General features: G+C 46.3%; 1 protein-coding gene across 3 annotated transcripts in view; it reads left to right on the forward strand.

The window, feature by feature from the left end:
* LOC133126482 (collagen alpha-1(XV) chain-like) overlaps positions 1-21,977 on the forward strand; it is a 97,190-nt gene that overhangs the window by 52,030 nt on the left and 23,183 nt on the right. For all 3 annotated transcript variants that reach the window (XM_061238752.1, XM_061238755.1, XM_061238753.1), the window contains exons 8-20: positions 7,514-7,588; positions 9,110-9,208; positions 12,869-13,010; positions 13,881-13,927; positions 14,485-14,661; positions 15,012-15,038; positions 15,853-15,915; positions 16,523-16,600; positions 17,298-17,360; positions 17,754-17,909; positions 20,816-20,869; positions 21,153-21,188; positions 21,472-21,606. In XM_061238752.1, coding sequence (XP_061094736.1) covers positions 7,514-7,588; positions 9,110-9,208; positions 12,869-13,010; positions 13,881-13,927; positions 14,485-14,661; positions 15,012-15,038; positions 15,853-15,915; positions 16,523-16,600; positions 17,298-17,360; positions 17,754-17,909; positions 20,816-20,869; positions 21,153-21,188; positions 21,472-21,606 — 1,152 coding nt within the window. The remainder of the gene's footprint in view (positions 1-7,513; positions 7,589-9,109; positions 9,209-12,868; positions 13,011-13,880; positions 13,928-14,484; positions 14,662-15,011; positions 15,039-15,852; positions 15,916-16,522; positions 16,601-17,297; positions 17,361-17,753; positions 17,910-20,815; positions 20,870-21,152; positions 21,189-21,471; positions 21,607-21,977) is intronic.

Here is a 21,977-nt window from a genome sequence, read left to right on the forward strand (position 1 = left end):
CTGTGTGTGTGTGTGTGTGTGTGATTTGTATGTTTGTGTATGTGTGTGTGTGTGATTTGTATGTTTGCTCATGGAAATAGCCTTTGTGCGCTGAGCCAGTGGTGACAGAAGAGATTTCCATGATAAAGGACCTGGCTTCTTTCGCTGAGCCCAGACTTTAGTCTAACACCTCTCTGCACAGCGAGTAAAGTAGTCTGGAAAAATCCGCTCACTGTCAAGGTCCCCCTTTCATCACACCAGGGCCTGTGTTCCGCAGTTCATCCTTGAATGCTATCTCACTTGTTTGCATTGTTCTCGTGCAGCTTGGCGAATACGGCCACCCAGCACACTGTAATGCATTTTTATCAAATGAGAAAACTGACACTTTCCAGAAAAAAAAAAAAATTCTCCCAGGAAATGGAAACGTGCCAAGCGCGTTCGCTGACCAGAGGAATCTCAGCTGTGGCTGTTTTGCATACTCGTCTTAAGGATCTTTTTAGGATCGGAAGGCAACAGATTTCGTCTCACAGAGCGTGACATGCGCTGTGAAACCGACAGCGTGACTCTCTTGGCATCGACGTCGAGGCTACGCTGGTTTCTGAAGCCTGGGAAGAATGCCTTAGCTAATGCCCACTGGAATCTTTGTGTTGGCAGGGTCGCTGTTCTCTACGAGTGTGTCATCCGGTGGACGTTTGCCACCGGCAGGCGAAATGAAACCCTTACCAGCCTTTATTGTGGTGTTTAAGTACCCTAGCTAGCGGTCCCGTGCATCTGGTACTTCGGCTCCGAAACGTCAGGACATCGTTCTCGCTATGTTGAAAATTGGTACAGATCACGCATGCTTGCAGGAAATCCTGTCGAGGACGAGGAGGGCTTTCCACAACGTAGAAACACGGTTTTAAAATGTACTTTGGTTTGCTAGGGTATGTAAATGGAAATTTGGATGTATAGTGTAAGGCTGTACCCCCCTTCTTACCTTCTCCTACTGAATGCTTTTTAAAAGGGGGAACTTGAAGTTCAGTTCATGGGTCAACATTCTGGTGCCAAATCCTTCTTTGGGTGTCCTCTTCCCGTCAAACACAACACGGTGGCGTACAGCGGCGCTAACCAGAGACGGTGACGACATTGAAAGAGATAATTAGTTTCCGCAAAATGGAGGCACTGTCACACAAGTACAGTGAACAGTGAACAAGCTCATTTTGTTAAACTTACCAACGAGAGCAGGGAATTTCACACAGTGAGGAGTTTTCAGAAAGTGGCCTCGACCCCCTTCTGCTCCTTGTTTAAATCTCACACAGAACAGCGCTTTGTCTTCGCTGGGTTTGCTGAGAGTGATGTATAGGCCCTTCGGAATTACACCCACTTGAACATTACTAGTGAATGAAATGATTCGCCGGACAGATGAAAATGTTAATTGTGAGAAATCTTTTCCAGTGGCACTGGGGCATACTCCGCGCAGAACGTTTTTTTTACATTTCCCACCTGTGTTTTCGGAAAGCCTCTGCCAAGAAAATAAATTAACTGATACGTTTACTTTTCTGTCACGGAGCTGACACTCATTACCACCCGTGATACTTCGTTTGGTGATTAAGGCTATCATTATTTGCAAATTATTTTGTAAACACTTTTGAAGGCTGGCTGAATGCTTCCTTAATTGCCCCTTTGAGAGGAGAGTGTTCATTGTCACGAAACAGCTTTGCCGGAAAAATATCCAGAAGGTTAGAGAGGATGTGACAGAAATAAAATGTTTAAAAACAAAGGTGCAGGTCAATGCAGAAGAGGATGCTTGTCCAGGACATAAACACCGCACACCGGCAGTCCCTATCTCTCACAGAGGAAGAGGAAGAGGGAGTTTAACATAAGGATTGCTTTTTATAAATATCGGGAGCAGGATTCTCTCTCATCAAGATCCGGTCAGAGTGAAGGAGGGGACGTGTACCTCAAACAGCGAGGAGACGCTCCGGACTTTCCCTTATCGGGGAATGCCGGGGCTTCTCAAACATCTCGGGATCTGGTTCCTGCCGCTGTCCTCCCTTTCGCAAGCCCGCCGGGTCCTCCCAGAATCCTCTCTGATCCCAGCTGTGGTTGCCTGTCGCAGTGTCAGCTGGAGCGAGTCCAGACCCAGACTGGGACGGGAAGTGAAACTGGGTTGAGAGAGGATTCTGGGTAAACTGCCAACGTCTCTGGCAGGAACCAGATGCGAGCTTTTGAAAAGCGGCCTGACATTCCCCACGATAAGGGGACGTGGAGAAATTCACCGAACAGGTTTCACCGGTCTCCTGCTCCAGTTTTGCGCGCTGTGAATGCACCACTGTGTGCACGAAATTGGCAGCCCTGCTGTAACATTCAGGTATCATAGAGCTGGCCTAGCTGGGTATGAGCTGGTCAACCAGTACGGCCAAGCTGGTCATAGAGCTGGCCTAGCTGGGTATGAGCTGGTCAACCAAGTTCTCATTCCTTCCCCTGCTCCCCGTCACCACACGTTCTCTCTCTCGGTAACGAAACACACGCCTCGGGTCTCCGGCCCAGAAGAACCGGCCTCGTTCTGACCGGCCCATGAAGGAAGAGAAAAACCTGGGTGCAGCGAGCAAGGCCTCCTGCAGCTCACACGCTTTCTTTGGCAGCTGTGGTCTCGAGGTCCCCTCGCTTTACCTGTGAGTAAGAACAACAAACCGCTGCAGTGGGCCAGAAATGGCCTCCACGCTTTACCGTGTACATAGCTTTCCTGTTTTTGAGCTTTTCCCGGCATCCTGGAGCTTGCGGTTTGCGTTCCGTACTCATTCAAGCAGAGCAATTGCAGTTTTGGTCAATGCATGCATATTTTAGAGTCCAACTGCAATTTTCCAAGCTGTTTGTAAAACGATTTCCCACACGACGTGACGTATGTTGTTGCATAAACATCGGATGACGTTGCTAAATGTTAGCACACAGAGAGCTGACCACAGGAGGGGGAGGGGGGGGGTTGTGCGTTGGGGGCAGGGTACGGGACAGGGAAAAAAACCGAACGCTTTGTGTGCCGTTTCTGATCCTAAAACCAGGAAGTGAACGCGAGATGCGTGTCAGCCACGTTACGTAAGAGTGGGCCAATAGCGGGGCGCTATGTGCTGTGCGCTAGCTGCTGTTAGCACGTGAGAACAGCGGACGATTGAGATGTTCTTGGCAGGCTGTAGCAGCACAGTTCTGTTGGGCCACTGCGGTCGATTCTGATACTGAACGGGTTTTTCGGTGGAAGGAGTTCTGAAGATTGAAATTACATTTTCACTGCAACCATTTTTTTTTTTCTGGTTTAAATTGTAAGCGCATGTGACGATGGTGCACTGTGTTAGAGATTTGTAGCACTGCCAAGGAGAATATGAGCCACAGATCACAAGGACAAAACCACTCCAACACAACATCTCTCCAACCGTGCGGTTTTATATCGCAAGGTCCTGGAAAATAGTGTAATAACAGCTGATCATATACCACATTCACAGTTCATCAAATAATTCATGTAATTTCCTGTATTATGTAGTTACATATGAAATATTTCGACCCGGTGTACCAGCGTAATTCATGACACGAGGCAGAAAGCATCTTGTAGTAATATATTCACAAATTATTTCCCCAGATTGGAATCGTAGGGGTGAATACGTGAAACCTTATTGAGCTCCGTAGCCTGATCATTAGCTATTGTAGTGTATCAATGCATGGACACGTACACTGAATGGCTACCTAAGCCCTGCTCTAAAATCCAGCCATGACCATCTTACAAATGAGCTGCCCAAGCTGGTACGTTTCTGTGCATACATATGTTGCATTTTGGTTATTCTAATATTCATATTGTGAATATGCACCTTCATGCTGTCAATACAAACATACACTTCTTTTCTGCAGTCTAGCTTTGTACTGTAGGCAGGGACAGTCAGTTTTACCCAGCAAGGGCCGGTGTGGGTGCAGCCTTTAGTTCCAACCAAACAGTTACACGCCTGATTCTACTGATCAACCAAGCAGTTACACGCCTGATTCTACTGATCAACCAAGCAGTTACACGCCTGATTCTACTGATCAACCAAGCAGTTACACGCCTGATTCTACTGATCAACCAAGCAGTTACACGCCTGATTCTACTGATCAACCAAACAGTTACACGCCTGATTCTACTGATCAACCAAGCAGTTACACGCCTGATTCTACTGATCAACCAAGCAGTTACACGCCTGATTCTACTGATCAACCAAACAGTTACACGCCTGATTCTACTGATCAACCAAGCAGTTACACGCCTGATTCTACTCATCAACCAGTTGGTCTTTGCTAAAGACCTTGATTAGTAGAATCAGGTGTGTTACTGCTCGGTTGGAACAAAAACCTGGTTGGGATTTATATAGCGCCTTTATCCAAAGCGCTGTACAATTGATGCTTCTCACTCACCCATTCACACACACAATCACACACCAACGGCGATCGGCTGCCAAGCAAGGCACCAGCCAGCTCGTCAGGAGTATTTAGGGGTTAGGTGTCTTGCTCTGGGGCACTTCGACACACCCAGGGCGGGGGATCGAACCGGCAGCCCTCCCGACCGCCAGACGACCGCTCTTACCGCCCGGCGAGTTGCAATGGGGCCTGAACTGCTTTATATGGAAAACACGTGCCTGTCGCACTGCAGGGGGAGAACAGTACGCCAGGAGACAGCTCTCCCTCGCTGGACTCCGACTCTTTGTTTAGACGGCGCGACAGACACACAAGTCTACACACTTTCTCTCCTTTAGGCAACAGTACCATTCCTTTCTGTTTCCTGTTTTTTAAGGCTGCGGTTGCAAGCATTTTCGCATTTTCTCCTCCCTTATAAGGCGGTTGGATGCATTGTGCTTCGTTTTTTTTTTTTTTTTTTTTTCAACAGTATTGTGCATTTCAGGCTGGCAGAAAGCTCTAGAAGTCTGCCTTTTTCCCTTCTGAGAGGCTGGATAATCCTGGTTGAGAAAGCAAAAGTCTGGCGGGGAAAGTTTCGTTCCAATCGCCTGGATTTGCTCATTAACGCAGTTCTTCAGCCAGGAGGTAGAACTAATTAGTTAAATCAGCTGGCCGAGATCATGGGAGGAGGAAACACTTGGCTCAAGGTTTACAATCTGGCCCCTGGACCTTCCACCTGTCTCTTTTACAGTGTAGGCGTCTGTTTCTGTGATTCCATCGGTTCTGTTGTTACTCTGTTGTTGCTTTGTTTTGTATCCGAATCTGACCTCACTTTGCGAGGACAAGCTTTCTTCCCCGAAACCGCTCTTCATAAACGCAAAACAACGGGGGGAAATGTGTTGACACTTACCTCATCTTTGTTCCTTAAAAAGGAGCTCTTTGGCGCGGTCTCCTGTTTAGTATCAGATCAGAGCTAATGAGGAAAAGGTGCAGGAACGGGTTTCGGGGTTTTTTCGTAAGATGGAGGGCTGGGTCTCTTGGTCGATGTCCAAACTCTAGGAGTCGTGCAGGGATGAGCTCCAAGGCCTGGAATCGAACACTGATCACGGCTGTGCTGATTGGCTGGAGGTCCCACGGGAGGGAGGGGTCAAGTTAGGCAGGTGTTATGTAGTGCATCATATACAGGAGTGAGTGAGTGAGTGAATGTGTGAGTGAGTGAGTGAGTGAATGAGTGAGTGTGTGAGTGTTTGAGTGAGTGAGTGTGTGAGTTAGTGTGTGAGTGAGTGAGAGAATGAGCGAGTGAGTGAGTAAGTGTGTGAGTGAGTGAGTGACTAACTGACTGAGTGAGTGAGTGAGTGAGTGAATGAGTGTGTGTGAGTGAGTGAGTGTGTGAGTGAGTGAGTGAGTAATTGTGTGAGTGAGTGAGTGAGTGAGTAATTGTGTGAGTGAGTGAGTGAGTGAGTGAGTGAATGAGTGAGTGTGTGAGTGTTTGAGTGAGTGAGTGTGAGTTAGTGTGTGAGTGAGTGAGTGAGTGAGTAATTGTGTGAGTGAGTGAGTGAGTGAGTGAGTGAATGAGCGAGTGAGTAATTGTGTGAGTGAGTGAGTGAGTGAGTAATTGTGTGAGTGAGTGAGTGAGTGAGTGAGTAATTGTGTGAGTGAGTGAGTGAGTGAGTGAATGAGCGAGTGAGTAATTGTGTGAGTGAGTGAGTGTGTGAGTGAGTGAGTGAATGAGTGTGTGAGTGAGTGAATGAGCGAGTGAGTAATTGTGTGAGTGAGTGAGTGAGTGAGTGAGTAATTGTGTGAGTGAGTGAGTGAGTGAGTGAGTAATTGTGTGAGTGAGTGAGTGAGTGAGTGAGTAATTGTGTGAGTGAGTGAGTGAGCGAGTGAGTAATTGTGTGAGTGAGTGAGTGAGCGAGTGAGTAATTGTGTGAGTGAGTGAAGGAGAACAGAAATGTGGCTCCACTGTCGCTGTATTTCTGAGAGTGTGTAAGGCTGGGGAAGTCATTGTGCAGGTAATGGGATGCGTTCTTCCTCCACTGGGAACTGTACAGCTGTACAGAAGTCCCACGGACTTCCTGCTTACGGGAAACAGAGCCACACTTTTTCGGAGCCAATCAAACAGGGCGAGTAAGGTGCATCGGCCAACCGGAGAATCCTCCTGCAGTCAGACTGGAGGTTGCTGATGTCACAGTAGGGACAATAGGACTACAATTCCAACGGAATGTAGGGAAATGTAGTTCCGTTGTCCCTACATCACACTGATAGCTTTCTCAAAGTGCGCTCATTGCTGGTATGTGCCCAAAGAAACTTTTCCTCAATAAATTCAAGACTTAGCGTGTGATTATTTGCTTCATTTCCAAATCCTAAAAAGACATGGAAATGCTTGGCTTATTTTTGGAAACGGGCAACAAGTGCTGTTTAACTTGAGCTGATATTTACGGCCTCAGCAGATGGCCCTCCATTTGATTTGCCATCATTTACCTTCCCTCTGTACCCAGTGTCTGCTCAAAGGCACAATTTTCAAATTAAAGACAATAATGTACAAGCAATTACAATCTGTAATCTTGGCATGTCTTTTAAGTGTTTTGCATTCATATAGAGTTTCTTCAGCCAGGAGGTAGAACTACTGTAATAGAGATAATCAGTTGGCTGAGGTCATGGGTGGAAGGAACACAGGGCAGGACTGATACTAGTTTACTTTTACTAGTTTGAGTAGAGTGTGTGTGTGTGTGTGTTTGTGTGTGTGTGCATGTGTGTGTGTGTGTGTGTGTGTGTGTGTGTGTGTGTGACGGGGGATTTGTGTGTGTACGTGTGTCAGGGGATTTACTGTGCAGTTCAGCAATGCTAAACACAGGCCTCTCCTCCTCCTGGTGACCGTGTAGCATAATCAGTAGGGAACTGAGTGTACGAATCCAGGATTCAGGTCCACTTCCCAGTGCTGCTGTACCCGTAATCCAGATACATAACCTGATATGCGTCGGGAAAATATCCAACTGTACAAATGGTTTATATATAAAACAATGCAAGCCAGCGTAATTGGCTCTAGTGAACAATGTCTTCTGAATGCCTGAAATGTATATGTCTACCACTTCAATTTAGACTTCAAATTTAATTTCTTTCTTTCTTTCTGTCTCCGTTTCCGCAGGGCTCCATCCAGCAGCTGATTTTGATGCCTGACCCCAGGGCTGCAGAGGTGCAGTGTGAGGAGGACGATCCTTACGTGAGTTTACTCCGCTCCCGTTAGCATACGCACTGCTAAAACACAAACATACATCAGTCTTAACTACGTGAGTTTACTCCGCTACCGTTAGCATACGCACTGCTAAAACACAAACATACATCTGTCTTAACTACGTGAGTTTACTCCGCTACCGTTAGCATACGCACTGCTAAAACACAAACATACATCAGTCTTAACTACGTGAGTTTACTCCGCTACCGTTAGCATACGCACTGCTAAAACACAAACATACATCCGTCTCAACAAGTATCTTAGTCTCATATTTAAGACTTAAAATTGTATTTCTATTTAGCCTAGTGGCTACGGTACATCAAACGGACATAGAGACAAGGATGTGTTACAGAGGCACATAAATCAGCTTAAATATTTTTCCAGTAGAACAGCCTGTAGCCTAGTGGTTAAGGTGCTTGACTGGGACCTGGAAGGTTGGTGGTTCAAGTCCCAGTGTGGCCACGATATGATCCACACAGCTTTTAACCCCGCATTGCTCTAGGGGGGATTGTCCCCTGTTCAGTCTAATAAGCTGTAAGACTCTTTGGATAAAAGTGTCAGCTAAATAAGAAAGTATTACTTTTTTGCTAAATGAGACAAAAAAAATCTAATTTTGACTCATTTCAAGAAAGTTTGACTCATTTTGCCAATGGAATGGGAAAATGTCACTTTTCATACAAACAGTAACGTAGAACAAGGTCATTTTAGAGAGAAAAAAAAGATCTTAAGTCTCATGATGAGACTAAAAACGTCTGTAAAGACAGCCATTTTTGCAGCCTTTGTCCCAGGGGAAGGGAGGGAGGAGTATTGGCTGAGCTGACTGTTCTGTCAGTAGTGGAACTATTGCTCCCTCTAGTGGTGGAGTGGTAACATGGCAGCTCTGTGTGGATTTGGTTTCTGGTTGGCTGCCACGGGTTTGAGTGACACATTAGCTTGCGGTGAAAATGTTACATTGAGAATAAAACTTTTTTTTATACACGGCTCATGGTCACGGCATATCAACTGTCTACTTCTAATATATATTTACGTCATTTTGTAAAGTAGGCTCAATGTTATTGCTGCACATTATGATTACAAGATAAGTTGGCCATAGCTTTGTCCAAAATGTATTGGGAATGCTGTAACAGTAAACTATATTTAGATGCATTCTGTGGTAGAATTGTTTTGACTGTCTTAATTCATTGACTGACAATATTTCAGTAACTTTATAATGTATTAAATTATGGAAACCTTCATGGTCAGTATTGTTACCTTTCCAAAAGTTACTCTGTTACCCCGTTGGAAGGCTGGCTAAATTATTAATTCACTTTGTGGAACTGAAAATCCTGGGTTTATCCCTAAATGTGAACAAACGCTTTCATAAAACATCGCCTGTATGCCGAAGCCTTATTCAGCTTCAGATCCTGCTTGATCGTACTGGTGACCTGATTTAGAATTTTTCATAATGGTGTTTGTGTGTGTGTGTGTGTGTGTGTGTGTATGTGTGGTGTGTGTGTGTTGTTGTTGCAGGCCTCTGGGTACGGCAGTGGGGACGACAGCCTCGACGACAGGGAGACGGTGGACGAAGTGAAGAAGCGTGTGGACGAGAAGGAGCTCACCTCTCCATGGGTGAGAGAGAGCAGCCTGACCACACCATCATCCTGTAGAGCAGGGCCGGCCAACCCTGTTCCTGGAGCTCTACCATCACTCCAAACCTAACACAGCACACCTCATTCAACAGCTAGAGCAGGGCCGGCCAACCCTGTTCCTGGAGCTCTACCATCACTCCAAACCTAACACAGCACACCTCATTCAACAGCTAGAGCAGGGCCGGCCAACCCTGTTCCTGGAGATCTACTGTCCTGTAGGTTTTCACTCCAAACCGAACACAGCACACCTCATTCAACAGCTAGAGCAGGGCTGCCCAACCCTGTTCCTGGAGATCTACTGTCCTGTAGGTTTTCACTCCAACCCTAACAAAGCACACCTCATTCAACAGCTAGAGCAGGGCTGCCCAACCCTGTTCCTGGAGATCTACTGTCCTGTAGGTTTTCACTCCAACCCTAACAAAGCACACCTCATTCAACAGCTAGAGCAGGGCTGCCCAACCCTGTTCCTGGAGCTCTACCATCACTCCAAACCTAACACAGCACACCTCATTCAACAGCTAGAGCAGGGCCGCCCAACCCTGTTCCTGGAGGTCTACCATCACTCCAAACCTAACACAGCACACCTCATTCAACAGCTAGAGCAGGGCTGCCCAACCCTGTTCCTGGAGATCTAACGTCCTGTAGGTTTTCACTCCAACCCTAACAAAGCACACCTCATTCAACAGCTAGAGATCTGCACTAAGCTGCTAGTTAGTAGAGTCAGATGTGCCAAATTAGGGGTATCATGAAAACCTACGGGATGATAGATCTCCAGGAACAGCTGGTTACGACTGATATTGAGGGTTTGTTCCCTGAATGAAAAGAGCCGGGCTCCCCAAATCAAACATGTCGCTGTAGCCACAACAGCTGAAGACGTCAGCCCGGGCCGCTCTTAATAGCTCTGATGTTTTTGGACCTCGTTTGAAGAAAACGTTTCCTGCCCTGATAGCAGGCTGATTATGTGCACTCTGTGTTCTTTGGCTAACATCTCAGCCGTGCACTTCAGACATGGAGGAGGTAATATCCTTCAACACTTGGCTGGTGACACTAAGGCTTCAGTCCAGTCCTGAGACCTGAGTCATCTTTGTGTCTGATAACGTGTTAGGGAGCGCAAATTCCATTACATTAATTTACGAACGCTTTTATGGAAAATACTTCAAAACAGGACTTTACTTCTCTACTGCGTTTCCTTCCTCCTCCCTCGGACAGAAACGCTTGGCGCTCTCTTTGTTTGGACTGACCGGTTAAGCCCCGTCCACCCAAACAACTATAGCTTTAGCGAAAACGATAACGAAGTGAGCATCCGCACTCATGAACGATAACGTTCTGCGGATCGCCTCTCGGCTATGTTATCTGCCATCTTGAATGTGACGCCCGGGAAAATTCAGATGGATTTTGATCGGATATCAGGGTTCTGTTGTTCATGCAGTTGGGAAAAAATTGCTCTGAAAGAGATCAATGATTCCTAAACCATATTTATAGTTCTAACCATATCATCATAGTTGTAGTTCTTGGTGTGGACAGGGCTTAACTGTACAAAGTACCGTAGGAGGGTACGGGTGCTCGAAAGTCAATAAATGTTCCAGTGCAGTGTAGTACTCAAGAAATAAAATGCTTGGAAAGAAATCCAAGTGAAGTAATGGATTTGCTGTTAGATTGTTGCCGTCGTCAAGGATACGGGCAATGACGCACGTCGAAGTGAAGCCCCACTTCATTCGAGGGTGCCATTTGTCAGAATTCAAATCAATGTGGTGTTACACGCTGCAATGAAACGCAATGGTTTTTATTGAATACATCTTCAAATCTTAAAGGAATTAAAATGATTGATGGCCCTACATATAAATTCTGACTCTCTCATTGGTACTGTTTTTGGCAGGTTTATAAGCTCTGTAAATAAGTCACTTAGCATTAGCATCAAAATGGCTGCTGCAAGGGACTTACGGCTGTTATGCCTGCTTTAATAACATTATGAATATGTGAGAGAAAATTAAACTCGGATTATTGCCCCCGAAGAAGCACTATCATAGTGCATCCTCAGGAAAATCTCTCACTTTAATCTCAACACTTTCAAAGACATTCCTCCAGAACCAGCGAGACTACATTATGATTGAGCCGTTCACTGTACAGACATTATGGCCCACTCTGTAGAAACCGGGTCGCTCTGTAAACAGCTCCTCTGTGCGGATGTCTGTGCGGCCGATTGCTGCGCTGCAGTTTTCCTGGCGTGCGTCTTTCTCAGAACACACTCGTCCACTGTAGCTGTTGGCAGTTGGCAGTTGGGAAGGGATGCTTCAGGAAATAACTGTCATTTTTTCTCTCGGGCTGATACGCAGCTCTCTGAATGGAGTGCACTGAGGCCTGGGGTTTTTGGGGGCCAGAATGTTCCGGAGACTAGCTCACCCTCCGCCCCTTGACCCCTCCCCCCCAGCTGCTCATTGGCTGACGTGTCCCGGCCTCGGCCTCTCATTGGTCTGGCACAGATTCTTGCCTAAAACCACGACCACGCGTCCTCTCTGCGGGCCAGGCCCAGTGAACGCGCTTGTATCTCGAGCCACACACGCGTGCAGAGGCCACCCTCCAAGCAGGGCCAGGCTGCAGCACAAGGGCCCAGTGTTTCAGCTAGGACTGCAGCGCCCCCTACTGGTGGCTGTTAAAACTGTTTTTACTGTATTATTTACTGTGTTGTTTCTATACTGCGTACTCAACTGGCTTTGACTAAAAGCATTTGTGTTGACTCATTCTAGTTTATAATATAATAACAATATTAAAACTGTATTTACTGTATTATATATATTGTTTACTCAACTGGCTTTGGCTAAAAGCATTTGTGTTGGCTCCTTCTATTTATAATATAATAATACAATAATAACAATAATACAAATATTTGTTATTTATATTACAAAGTGCTTCACAGACAGCTTGTTTGGCCTTCATGTCTCATTGAATGAAAAATTGAAGTTTAGACCAGTGAGACCCAGCACAACAAGCAAATAATATCAATATGGAATGATCCGGCGATAATCCAAACCAAACAATAAGTCTGTGAGTGACCTGAGGGAGCGTGGGAGAAGATTTCTGTGAACAGACGAGCCAGCGGTTAACACGGGGCTCTCACTTTTCACCTCCTATCCCCTGTCCTTGTCCCGCGCCCCTCTTCCTGCTCCTAGCTCCACAACTCTGGAGAGGCAAGGAGGCGAGGAAAGGAAGGGAAGAAGTGAATTAGGCAAATGGAGCGTCCTTGCCCTTTCAAACGTCAGCTCAAAGCCACGCCGGTTACAGTTACGTGGCCAATGGGGAGAGGTGGACCCACAGGTCGATCAGTTATACGTCACGCTTGCCGTAAACGATGCGATCATGTTTCCTTGCTAAAAGAGACATTCAGCAGCCTCCTAACTTTTACCTCTAGCTCCTAGAAGGAACATTTAACGGGCTGGAATTTCCTTAAAGATGGACCTCAATTACTTACCGTAAACGATGCGATCATGTTTCAGTTCAGTGGCCGCCTCACTTCTGCTTCTAGCTCCTCGAAGGAACATCTAGTCGGTTGGAATTTCCGGGTCTTGACAAAGAACAAGGAGACAGTTGGTGGAAAATAAGTTATTGGGAAGAGGCTCATGATGTCCTCTCTTGACCCCTCCAGCCAGAGGACTTCCAGGGGGCACCGGTGCGAGCCCCGCCCACACAGTCGCCCTATGAGGATGAGGAGGGCTCTTACTCCGGCGACGCCCGGCCCACGGAGGAGCCCACCTCCAGCCAGGGCATCGTCCTGGCAACGGAGACAGGTGAGCGGAGCGTTGCATTGTGGGCAACAGACTGGGGATGATCCTGTGTGTGTGTGTGTGTGTGTGTGTGTGTGCTCATTATTCATACATGTATGGGGCTTTATTCTCAACTTGGGATGGGCAGCTCCAGTCCTGGGGGGCCAGTATGTATGCAGGATTTTACTGCCTCCAGTTGCCCTGGCTTTTTTATCAGCTTCGGTTTGTATCACAGAATGTGGCTATAAATTATGGATCATGTAAACAATTGGGCTAATTAAATAATTAAAGAGCAGAAGTTTGTCTGAAATCCAGAAACAGATACTGCCTGCTTTGCCCAAAAACAGTAGTTACCTCCGTCGTGTATGATAATGATCTTGAAATACTACACGTTGCCATGTTATACAGCATGATGGCCACTAGGGGGAGACACATCTCATTTATTCGCTGCGTTCAACTGTGCTGTTCCTCTTGTTCTTTTTTTTTGTACAATGAGAGCCGCAAATTGGTGTTGACCTCCCAGAAAAATTCTGTTGAAAAACGTCTGGTGACCAGGGTAGAGTTTCTAAAAACACAGAAGTTGAATGGAAACAGATGAGTTTTTGGAATTATAATGTTTTGGTTTCAACACCTTTGCAAATGTATCAGCAGTTGGTGTCCGTAAACTGCTCTTAAGGAACTGCCTGCTTATAGTCTTAGGTTGGTCAACCTGGAGTCAAAACAGGAATGTATTTATAAAATACCTTTAATTCAATTCAATACCATTTTATTTGTGTCGCGCTTTTCACAGAAGACGATCACAAAGACGCTTTTAATACCTCTGAGCTGAATTCCTCCAGATACTGGTCCCGCAGGGCATTTTGGTGATTGTTTTTCTTTGCTTGGTCTCATTAGAGTCAGGCCCCACCGAGAGCAGCAATCAAGGAGAAGGATCAGTAACCGTAAGTACACCCTGCCGGCACTGAAATCTAATGGAGATAACACGGTGGAGAACCTGCCAATCACTTGTGTCACCTCCACTCTCAGAAATAACGGTGTGAAAAGTGCCTAAAAAGGTACAAAAGGTTCTGTGTTCTGAGTGGTTTTGAAATATTGAGCCCCAGCTAATGGGCTCCCAGCAGATACTGTACCTTTTAAATTTACATTTAATTTTTCACTTTTAAGCAGTATTTTGTGTAAAGCTTCATAAATATATTTAGTACCCTATAAATAAATAACTAGTTTCTGTCAAAAATGTCAGTTAGAACCGTATAATTCTGAAGTCTCAAAATGCTTTTCCCTGGGGAAGTAGCCGATAAGTACATAAAATTGTACCCCCAGCCAGCAATATATAATTAATTTTTATAATGAACTTTTTAGCTTTAGAAAATCTACTCATTTGTACCCAAAGATAATATTCCCGTTACTTTCAGGGAAAATTTGATCCTTGAAGAACAGAAATGTACCTCCACTGTCTCTTTATTTGTCTGAACGGATCCTGCGGTCTTTTCCCTGGCAGAAAGGGGAGCGTGGGGACCAGGGCCCCCCCGGCCCTCCTGGGGCCCCGGGGCCCCCCGGACCCTCTGTGCCCACCCGGGTGGGGAGTGCTGAGGCAGGACAGCCAGGCCCTAGGGGCCCCCAGGGGCCTCCCGGGCCAAGGGGAGACACAGGACTGCCAGGGGCCGATGGCCAACCTGTAAGTCCCTCTCTCCGTCTCTCTCTCTCTCTGTAACTCTGTCTCTCTCACACTCACTCAAATCTCACTCGCAGTTGAACTACACCCATATTGCTGCAACTTACGAGATTTCTTCAGCATACGTGTCACAGTCTATTCTGCTCTGCTGTCGTCCAGTAGTGGCTCTGTGTCCAGATAGATAGATATTCTGTATGTTGTGTTTGTAAAAAGATACCCCCCCCCCCCTCTCCAGAACAGTGCCCCAGGCCAGTATGGAGAACATCCCAGTAGCTCATTATTTATTATTGAACTAATCTGTTATTAATTAGTCAGCCATTAAAAGCTGTAACGGATTGTATTTTGTATTTCAGGGGATCCGGGGCACAGACGGAGTTACAGTAAGTACAGTGTGTTCAGCTCGCCTATTAAGGGCAGTTTTCATTGGCCGGGATGTTTCTATTGCTGCCTAATCTCACACATATGTTTTGTCTTACACGTGTATAACACCTTTCATCCTAATCTTAGACAGAAAGGGAGGAGGGTGAACTCACCTAATATATCACTGAGATAGACTGAGGTACCGTTTAATGTTCATCAGACAGAAATTACAGTTCAGCCGCAGTAATTTCATTAAAAATGTACCTGAATGTTGATTAGGCTGTCAGGTTAGAAGGAATTAGATGTCTCCTTACTCCTTAGCCTTAGCACGTCAGAATTGTTATTGAACACAGCAAGGAAGTTAGACGCCTCTTTGCACTGACAACCAATGGAATTTAGAGAAAGCAGTATGTATCAGGCACTCAGAACGGGGGATCCAATAGCCAGACCACAACGAAAGTTCTTTAGAAAATAAGGTCTTAACAGTATGAAGTATTAAATTTACATGACCTGGGGTACATCCTTCAGTTAATAATTAAGCAGAGGTGTAGGTGAAAATAAACCTCTACAACCTATCAATTGCAGTAAGAATACCACTTCCAGCTATAGTGAGATAATTTATTCAACCAAATGGATAGACAGTTAAACACCACGGACAGACTTATCTGTCGTTAAAGAGTTCCTGTGTGATTCTGAAAGAGTTCCTGTGGTAAACGGATGACGAATCCTCTCGGCCTCTGGATTGACGTGGGGAGTGTGTGTGGGGAGCTTCTCCAGTTCTGGGAAACGCGTGTTTGATCCCAGGAACGTGATTCCCGTATTCCCCCCACACAGGGAGAACAGGGGCCGCAAGGATTCCCGGGATTGGCGGGAGATCCGGGACTCAAGGGAGAAAAGGTATGAAAACACAAGCGCGCATGACCTTCCCGTGTACCCGTGTTTGCATATGTGTTTAATATGTGTGATCACCAGTCACCGATACTCCACCTCCCAATTTGCGGAGGTCAGGGAATGCATTAAGTGGGATATACACCATGTGTGGGCAGTATTTAACTTATTCCAGGCTCTGCATTTAGCTGGAAATTCAGTCTGTTTGTCCTCTGGCTGTCTAGTCTCAAATTTGTGATGCTTTTATCCCAAATGACTTACAGTTGATTAGACTAGGCAGGGTACAATCCTCCCTGGAGCAATGTGGGGTTAAAGGCCTTGCTCAAGGGCCCAACAGCTGCACTGATCTTACTGTGGCTACACCAGGGCTACACCAGGGCTTGAACCACCAACCTTCCCAGTCATGCACCTTAGCTGCTAGGCTACAGGCTGCCCTGTAGCCATAAGTGAGTCAGCCAGTATGATGGGTGAGCTGTGTGTCTGTGTGGACTCTGTGAGTGAGGCTCTCTGTGGTGTCTCTGCAGGGGGTTAGGGTTAGCACACAGTCATACAGTGTTATGGTTGAGCTGTGTGTCCGTGTGGACTCTGAGTGAGGCTCTCTGTGGTGTCTCTGCAGGGGGACACTGGAGTGGGGCTCCGCGGGCCCCCAGGACCACCCGGCCCCCCAGGATCTTCCAGCACTTCCAGACGTCCCGTGAGTAACAGCCCCGTCATAAACAAACTCTGATCCCGGGGTGCACAGCAAGGGCTGATCTGTTTCAGCACTTTGAGGCAACTTCTGCTCTTAATTATCTAATTAGCTGAATCATACTGCATTGCTTAAGCACCAGCTACAGTCACAGACTGCAGGTGTATGCTAAAGATTTTACTGTTATCCAGTACAGGAGTGAACCAGTACTTTATAGAGGGGTCAGAAAACTAAAAATTAAGGATACCTGGGTGGAACAAAAAACCTCCAGGGCCGGAGTTGTGCACCCCTGCTCTAATCCACTCTCCGGTCCAACTCAAAACGCATTGAAGAACTCTAGTTAAAGGTTCTTTGTCGGGCAAAATGGTTATTTGTTTGGCTGCTTTCACACCTATGGAAGAGGGTCCCGTAAAGAACTAAACGGGGTTCCTTTATGGCAGGGATCATCAAATATCGGTTCCTCGAGAAAAACCTGCTGGTTTTCCACCCTCCCTTTACCTGGGAGTCAGGTGTGAAGGCAGTCTGACCAGTCAGTAGCAGTAATTGTTCAGCAAATTAACCTGGGAGAGTAGAAACCCAGGGCCAGATCAAGCAGAAGAGCCCCTATCAGACACCTTTTCTCTGAGAGTGTGCGGTGTGAGGATGTCGATACTGTCACTGCTGAGTGGTTGTGCTCTAAAATGGCCGCCCTGTTGAATTGCAGGACGGTATTGATGCCTATGGTTCCGGGTTCGGTGAGTTCGACAGCGATGCAGAGATGGTCAGAGTGAGTACCCCGGCCTTGAAATACAACTTTTAGATGCAAACGGAAAATGGACTGCATTCATATTGCGCTTTTATCCAAAGCGCTTTACAATTAACGTAATGTAAAACGTACTTACGTAGTACTTGCGTATGGCACTTACCGACTTTGTTTCGTAGCGCTTACCCCTGTAATCAAAGTAGTTACCAAATAATTACACAAGTAACTGTGTATTTTACCCAGTAAATGGTACGTTGTTAACAGGCTGTACAATAAAATGTTATCAAAATTAACTTGGGGCAAAAACTGAGGGTACAGCTTGGCAAACCGAACACACACAGATTACAAAACCGAGGGTACGGATTGGTATTAAAAATAAAATTAAAAACGTCATGTTTACATAATGTGTACTTCCAGGGTCCCCCCGGTCCTCCGGGCCCCCCAGGGAAACCTGGCCCCCCAGGTCCCAGCATGCCCTCTGGCTCCACCGTCAGCCCGCTGGCACCACCTGGCATCCCTGGCGTCCCAGGGCATGATGGGAAGGATGGAGAGCCAGGTAAACCCGGGCTACCGGTGAGTATACGGCAGTCTGTTCCGGCTTCACCTGCAAAAAAATCGAATACTTTTCTGTGCTCGATTGATCTCGCCTGGTGCAGTTGAGCCAACCAACAGGACCAGAATATTTTAATTAATTAATTTACTTAATATTTATTTGATAGGGCCAGATACATTTAAACATAGATTAGTGAAAAAACACACATCCAATGCAATGTATCACAGCATTTATAGCATATGCTAATTTCCAATACTCGTCCATCATCCATAGATGGACTTTTCTAGTGGACTTTTTGCACTTTGTTAGAGTATTTCGTAGGTTCCAAATACACCAGACAAGCTCGGTAAAGTGCAGAAAAGTATTTGAAACCAAAACAATTACGCATTTGACCCAGGTGTGACCAGGCAATAGATTAGATTAAATGTAGTTAAATGTACATTTCATATGGCCAGTTTGAGAAGTCCTGTCGCGACTCAGGTGTGGTTAGATGTTTTCTGCCCTGTCTTTGACCTCCTGACCTGGCCTTTGTTGCAGGTGATTGGTCAGGGGTTTAGTGGGTCTGGCTCTGGTTCTGACCCCGAATTTGACCCAGGAGCGGTATTGCACTGGTTCAGTCCGGCTGCTGATCCAGTAGGTTATATACAAAAGGCAGAATTTTCTCCCAAAACATCCGAGATCCCATGTTTCTTAACCTCCACTCCACCCACACTGCAAGTACCCGGCGAAATTAACATGGTTTGGCCTTACTCAAGAACCATCTGCCTGTGTGTGCGTGCATGTCTGAGTCACTGTGTGTGTGTGTGTGTGTGTGTGGGTGGGTGGGTGAGCTGCAACCAGATAACCAATGCTTTGGACTTTGTTTCTGCCATTGGTCAGTGCAGCCGTGCCCTTTGAGTAGTCAGCTCCATGGTACCGCGTGAATGCGGTGTTCACACAACCGACAGTCGACAGCAAGACGGTAGACAGCAGAGCGGGAAAGGACGTTGTTCGCGCTACAGAAATGTCCGTCGTGGTGAATTGCTGTGTTCATCTGTTTACGTCCATTGTCATTGTCCATTGTCCACGAGTTCTGGCTACTGTGCTATTGTACGTAAGATCAATGAAAGCTAGCTACTCAGTGTCGATAGTTTATACGTTAGTGAGCTGGACCCAACCATTATTTTCTGAATCATTTCCTAAATCGCCTTAAGATAGATAAATGGATCCATCAGGGGATGATTAGGTGGCAGGATGAAAGAGCCAGGGTTGGGAATTTAGCTAAATAAGCATTTCCAACGTCATAATGTGGTCATCTACTGCAAGGATGACTGGAGGGGCTGTCAGACGTCTGCTCCGGGGGCTGTTTCTCCCGTGGGCACACGAGGCCCGGTCGCGAGGGTTAGACCAGCGCGCAGCGAGAGGGATCTCAGGACCCGCGGAGGACGCATTCCTCCCGACGCCACATTAAAGCGGCCCGTGTTTATAAACAGCCGCCATCCTCTCCCCGCGATAAACACCCGCCTCGCTGGCGTCCGCCTCTCTCTGTGCGGTCCGCTGCGTGCGTGTTTCCATCCCCGTCACACCCTACGCGGCTCCGACATCTCATCTGCTCCGAGGCCGGGTCACACTGCAACCGCTGAAGCAGGACTCTGTGGGAATTTACGTCCTAATATTTGATTGTGTAAATTTCCCGCCAATTAACCGTTAAAGTTTGATGTGTTGGCCGCGCGCCCACAGAGTCTGTGTTGAAGGATTTGATTATTGTGTGTATTGAGTGGAGCAGGGTCACCCTGTATCGAATGAGCCGGCTTCCCGCAGATGAAGCCATGGGCCTCTCTGCACACGGGAATGGAATGTTACCTGTGAACATTGCCTGCATGGCTCCAGCAGGAACCCTGCGATTCCACAGAAGAACCCTGTCCAGTTCGTGGGTTCTTTGTCTGGGAGTTTTCACACTTCACACACAAGAAGGCAGAGGGTTCCACGCTATGGAACAAAAAAATGGTTCCCCTGTGGAATCAAGCCCTTTCAGAACCCTTCTTTCTGAGAGTGTACTTTCGGATTTCGCTTGATTTGATATTCATTTTTCACGTTTATTAAGGTAGCGGCAGTAGATAGTTGCAATGTTTTTCAGGGCTTCATTTCCACAATGTCTTTAGTTGTTTAAAAACCCAGGTGATACAAACACCTGTAAAATTATTTACCCTTTGAATACAGTCTGTTGTGATGACTGACAGCAAATACACCAATGAAGGCTAGCCTTGGATCATTTGCCTGGACTTTCTCTTTGATCAACCTATTTTGGGGGATGGAAAAATCTGGTCGCAGGTTTTTAAACAGAAGGGCAAGTGTTTAAACTGCTGGAAAAAAACAGGATATGTAGAGAAAGGACAGTCAATGTATCTCTACATGGCCTCTCAACTCATGGAGCTATGCTCAAACAGCTGCGCCTGCTTCCCTTGGAACATGGTCTATCTGCATTGTTGGTGAAAATCTGCCTTTTCGGTCATGATTGCTGTAAGTTTTTACTAACCACATTTACCCAACCTTACGTAAGTACACTTACTGTACCTTACATAAATGTAGGTACAGTATAATCATGGAAAATGTAAATAAATATAAAATGTTCATATTATTATTATTTTTTGTAAGGCCACCCAGAGCTGTTCATTGTCCACAGAAGCAGTTAGCTTCATTTCATGGTTTGATTGTTTGTTGATTATTTCACATTAACAACTGCATAAGTTAATCCCAATTCGTGTACCTTATTATGAAGTGTGACCAAAATTAATTAGACCTACAGCTCACTGTGTTATGGATATAGCGGTGTGATGTTATCTGAGATTCTTTCCCTGTTCATAAACCTCGGAAATCACAGTGAAACCGTGCTTGCTGACTGGTGGGGCAGCAGTTCTGATGAGGTTTATAATTATATCTTTCTCAGGGACCCCCAGGAGCGGATGGGGCAGTCGGACTAGCAGGAGAGAAAGGAGGCAAGGTATGATGGTTATAAACCACCAGCATACCGTAGTTGAGGGTGAAATTACCCATTTGATTACCACGGACAAAGTATTGTGTCTTCATGGTTCGGCTCAGTAAAACTGGAATGAATATATGTGTGTGGTACAGCAAATGTTATTGTATTTTATGAAAGGTATGTATGAGGGGAAAGGTGGCTGTGATTATTGAATTCAGGTGGTAGGTTGAACAGTTTTAGTCTTCCTGGTATGTGTACAGTATGTGGGTGTCTGTATGTAATGTGTGTTGTTTTTTTCTGACAGGGCGACACAGGCTTGACTGGACCAGCTGGGCCGAAGGTAATTATAGTATATAAAAATAAAAATAGATTGCTGTGTCTAATGTGTTTGAAGTTTTGAGCATAACAAAGGGATATGGCATCTTGTAGTGCAGTGACTGGTATTCATGTCTGATTCTACATGGATTGTAGCTCATCCAACCTGTTCTGTAGTTGTTCTAATGATGTCGATGTGCACTTACTGCTCGTCGTGTTGGATAACAGCGCCAGCTAAGCTTAATGCCATATCCTGTAATGTGGGAAAGCCGGTAACCCCCCAGTCACACCCCTGTGTTTCCCCTCAGGGTGAGGCGGGAATGGTAGGCATCCCCGGCCTCGTTGGACCCGAGGGCCCGGTGGGCCCCGTTGGGCACCATGGCCCTCCGGGGCCCCCAGGACCACCGGGGGCCCCAGGATCCGGCCTTGCCCTGGACTTGGAGGTGAGCTCTTTCAAACGTCCGATGAAGAGGAAATGCGTACGTTCAGTTTATGAAACATTACCTCTGATGACCAGAAGGGAACAAACAATACTTAAATCACATTAAAATTGAAGAGAACGATACACAATTGGATAAAATGCTAATAGATTATTTGTTTGTGTTAGCAAATGCTTCTGTGTTAATATATTCAGGTCAGGTTAGTTAATACAACAATGGCATGGTGGCGCATGGTTAGCACAGTTGCCCCGCAAGAAGGAGGTCTGGGTTCGGCCCAAACCTCTCTTTGTGGAGTTTGCATGTCCTCCCCTTGTTTGCGTGGGTTTACTCTGGGCACTCCGGTTTCCGCCCACACTCAAAAGTCATGCAAGTCA

This window comes from Conger conger, chromosome 4 (assembly GCF_963514075.1).
Source record: "Conger conger chromosome 4, fConCon1.1, whole genome shotgun sequence".
NCBI lineage: Eukaryota > Metazoa > Chordata > Actinopteri > Anguilliformes > Congridae > Conger > Conger conger.